The 3,083-nt window shown below is 30.7% G+C and overlaps 1 protein-coding gene across 1 annotated transcript in view; it reads right to left on the bottom strand.

Moving 5' to 3' along the window:
• Positions 1–301: 301 nt before the first annotated feature.
• The window catches only part of LOC137622651 (uncharacterized), a 3,265-nt gene continuing 483 nt past the window's right edge, over positions 302–3,083 (bottom strand). The window contains exons 1-2 of the mRNA XM_068353249.1: positions 2,922–3,083; positions 302–379 (exon numbers count right to left, since the gene is read on the bottom strand). The exon at positions 2,922–3,083 is cut by the window's right edge and continues 483 nt beyond it. Of these exons, the coding sequence (XP_068209350.1) occupies positions 302–379; positions 2,922–3,083 (240 nt within the window). The remainder of the gene's footprint in view (positions 380–2,921) is intronic.

Raw genomic sequence — 3,083 nt, 5'->3', positions numbered from 1 at the left:
GGGAAGATTATCCCCAACAAATCCCTAGAACCGTTGGTATAAAGATCCTAAACGTATTGGCCTCGGAAATTGGTCTATCTGTTAGGTGGTTTCAACTCCCCCCCTCCCCCCCACCCCCCACCACGAGCGGGGGGGGGGGGGTTATTTGTCGCGGCTTTTGAAAATGAAAACCTTCAGGCGATGGGAAATATAAACCTTGACCCTGAGGTTACAACAATGCAAAAATCACATTGTCCTTTCTTTCAATTTCGGGTTGGTAAAAGGGACTATTTTTATTTTGTCTAAGTAAAGTAACATGACATTATTGTTCTTCTTCTTCTTCTTCTTCTTCTTCTTCTTCTTCTTCTTCTTCTTCTTCTTCTTCTTCTTCTTGCCTTTTCTGCATTTACAGATGACGTCCCGAAAACATATGATAAGCGATTTGCGGAAATAGCATCCAAGTTTAAAGGCCAGTCATGAATGGCGGAAGCAAGGGACAGTGATATTGCCCTTTCGAGCAAGACAATGCCCTAGAGACTGACCATTTATACATAAGATTAGCGCACAAGACCCCTCTCCACCCAAACTAGGACCAAAGAGGGCCAGGAAATGGCTGCTGATAACTCGGTAGATAGATCTATAGGCTCCACCAAACAACACATCCTTAGCTCACAAGAATGGTGAGGTTGCAGCGACCAAACAAACTAACAAGTTTGAGCCGGACTCGAACCCCAGTCTGGCGTTCACCAGTCAGGGACGTTACTACATCGGCCACGACAAATTTCAAAGATACAATTTTTTCGTTTCATATTGCTATTCCCATCAATACTCTTTTCAAAGCTTATTATGTTCTAATATTAGGGTTTAAAAGCTGTAGTTATACAGGGGCACCTTTACTAGGTTGGTTTGCTTTTAATTTTGATATGAACATGAATCCAATTTTTTTTTCCTTTTTTTTGCGCATTAATTTCTTGTTTTCTTTCATTTTGACATGAATATGGATCTGACTGCTGATCAAGAATTTTTTTTTCTTTTTTTGCCTGGAATTAATTTTTTGTTTATACATAAAACCAAAAACTCAATTACAATTCGTATGCGAAAACCCTCATCAGAAATAAGCTTACCTTAGCACCAGTAACTCGAGTTTTAAGTTGCTAAATTCGCAAATCACGTGAACTGGAACTAATTAAGAGCTACGAATCCAGACTGGAATTCTCGTTGTTTCCAGAGATGTACATTTTTCCAGTTAGTTTACATTTTGGAATAGTTTAATTTAATTAAGATTTGATTAATATTTATAGGAAAAATATGGTTTTCCTTATTCAACTTTGTCCAATAAACTCTTCCCCTATTAAAAATATATTATAAATACAGAGCATCATGTATATACAATATGAACTGGAGAGGCACTCAATATAATGCAGACCTCCGCCACGGAAGCTTATTTCGATCGACCTTGACCTTGACCTTTGACCTAGGACTTTCACAAGTGAATTACTTCCATGTCTCAACATAACAATTAATCTCTGAAGGTTTCACTACTCTGTAGGTAAAATTGTGACCTCCACCACGTCAGCATATTTCTCGACTTTGACCTTGACCTTTGACCTAAGACTTTCAAAGTTGAATCGCTTCCATGTCTCAATATAACAATTAATCCGTGAAGGTTTCACTACCCTGTAAATTAAATTGTGACCTCCACCACGGTAGCTTATTTCTCGACCTTGACCTTGACCTTTGACCTAGGACGCTCAAAGCTGAATTGCTTCCATGACTCAACATAACAATTAAAGTAGGGGATAATGAATGGAGAAGTATTGAATTAAACTCAAGATAGAGACGACTGGTGAAATCTATTTATATATATATATATATATATATATATATATATATATATATATATATATATATATATATATATATATATATATATATATATATATATATATACATATATATATATATAATTATAAATAAATATATATTTATGCATATACATATATATATATAAATATATATATATATATATATATATATATATATATATATATATATATATATATAATTTATATATAAATATATATATATATAAATATATATATATATACATATATATATATAATATATATATATATATATATATATATATATATATATATATATATATATATATATATATATATAAATGAATAAATAAATATTTGAAACTGTAGAATGTCAGGCAAAATTAAGGAAGTAAACAATATATTTGCATTAAAAATTAAGGCCCAAACGTTCATTAAAAAATTGAAGCTAACATTTTTTTTTCTGAAATCTTTAATGTATGAAGGTCAATCATGTAGAAAAAAAAGGCTAATGAAGAGAACGTAATTTTGATTGATTTGATGATCTGATTTTTATCATGTAAAATGGGCTAATGAAGAAAACGTAATTTTGAATTATTTGATTTTTATCATGTAAAATAAACTAATGAAGAAAACGTAATTATAAATAATTTGATTTTTATCATGTAAAATAAACTAATGAAGAAAACGTAATTATAAATAATTTGATTTTTATCATGTAAAATAGACTAATGAAGAAAACGTAATTATAAATAATTAGATTTTTATCATGTAAAACAGATTAATGAAGAAAACGTAATTATAAATAATTTGATTTTTATCATGTAAAATAGACTAATGAAGAAAACGTAATTATAACTTATTTGATTTCTATCATGTAAAATAAGCAGTGGCGGATTAAGGCTCTTGTGGCCCTAAGGCAAATTTCAAGATTTTTTAAAATATGGCCTGAACTAATGATAAAATTTATATTTTTGTGCAATAAAAACAAATATCCATTAGTAAACATTTATTTCTAAACAAAACCTTATCAATTTTACATATGTTAAGGTAAGGTACTACTATATACATGTGTTTTTGTATACATAAAATTTTCACTTTTCTTGCTTTAACAGTAGCAAACTCATCAATCATAGAACTGAAGTCAGTTTCGGATAGCAAATCTTTTTCAATGCACTGAAGTGCCAACACACCAAGGCGGTGCTGACTCATAGTGGATCGCTTTACATCCTTAATTCGAGTAAGCTGGGAAAATGACCG

This window comes from Palaemon carinicauda, chromosome 29, assembly GCF_036898095.1.
Source record: "Palaemon carinicauda isolate YSFRI2023 chromosome 29, ASM3689809v2, whole genome shotgun sequence".
Taxonomy (NCBI): Eukaryota; Metazoa; Arthropoda; class Malacostraca; order Decapoda; family Palaemonidae; genus Palaemon; species Palaemon carinicauda.
The sequence above is the reverse complement of the archived record's forward strand: the minus strand, read 5'-3'. Positions and strand labels throughout refer to the sequence as shown.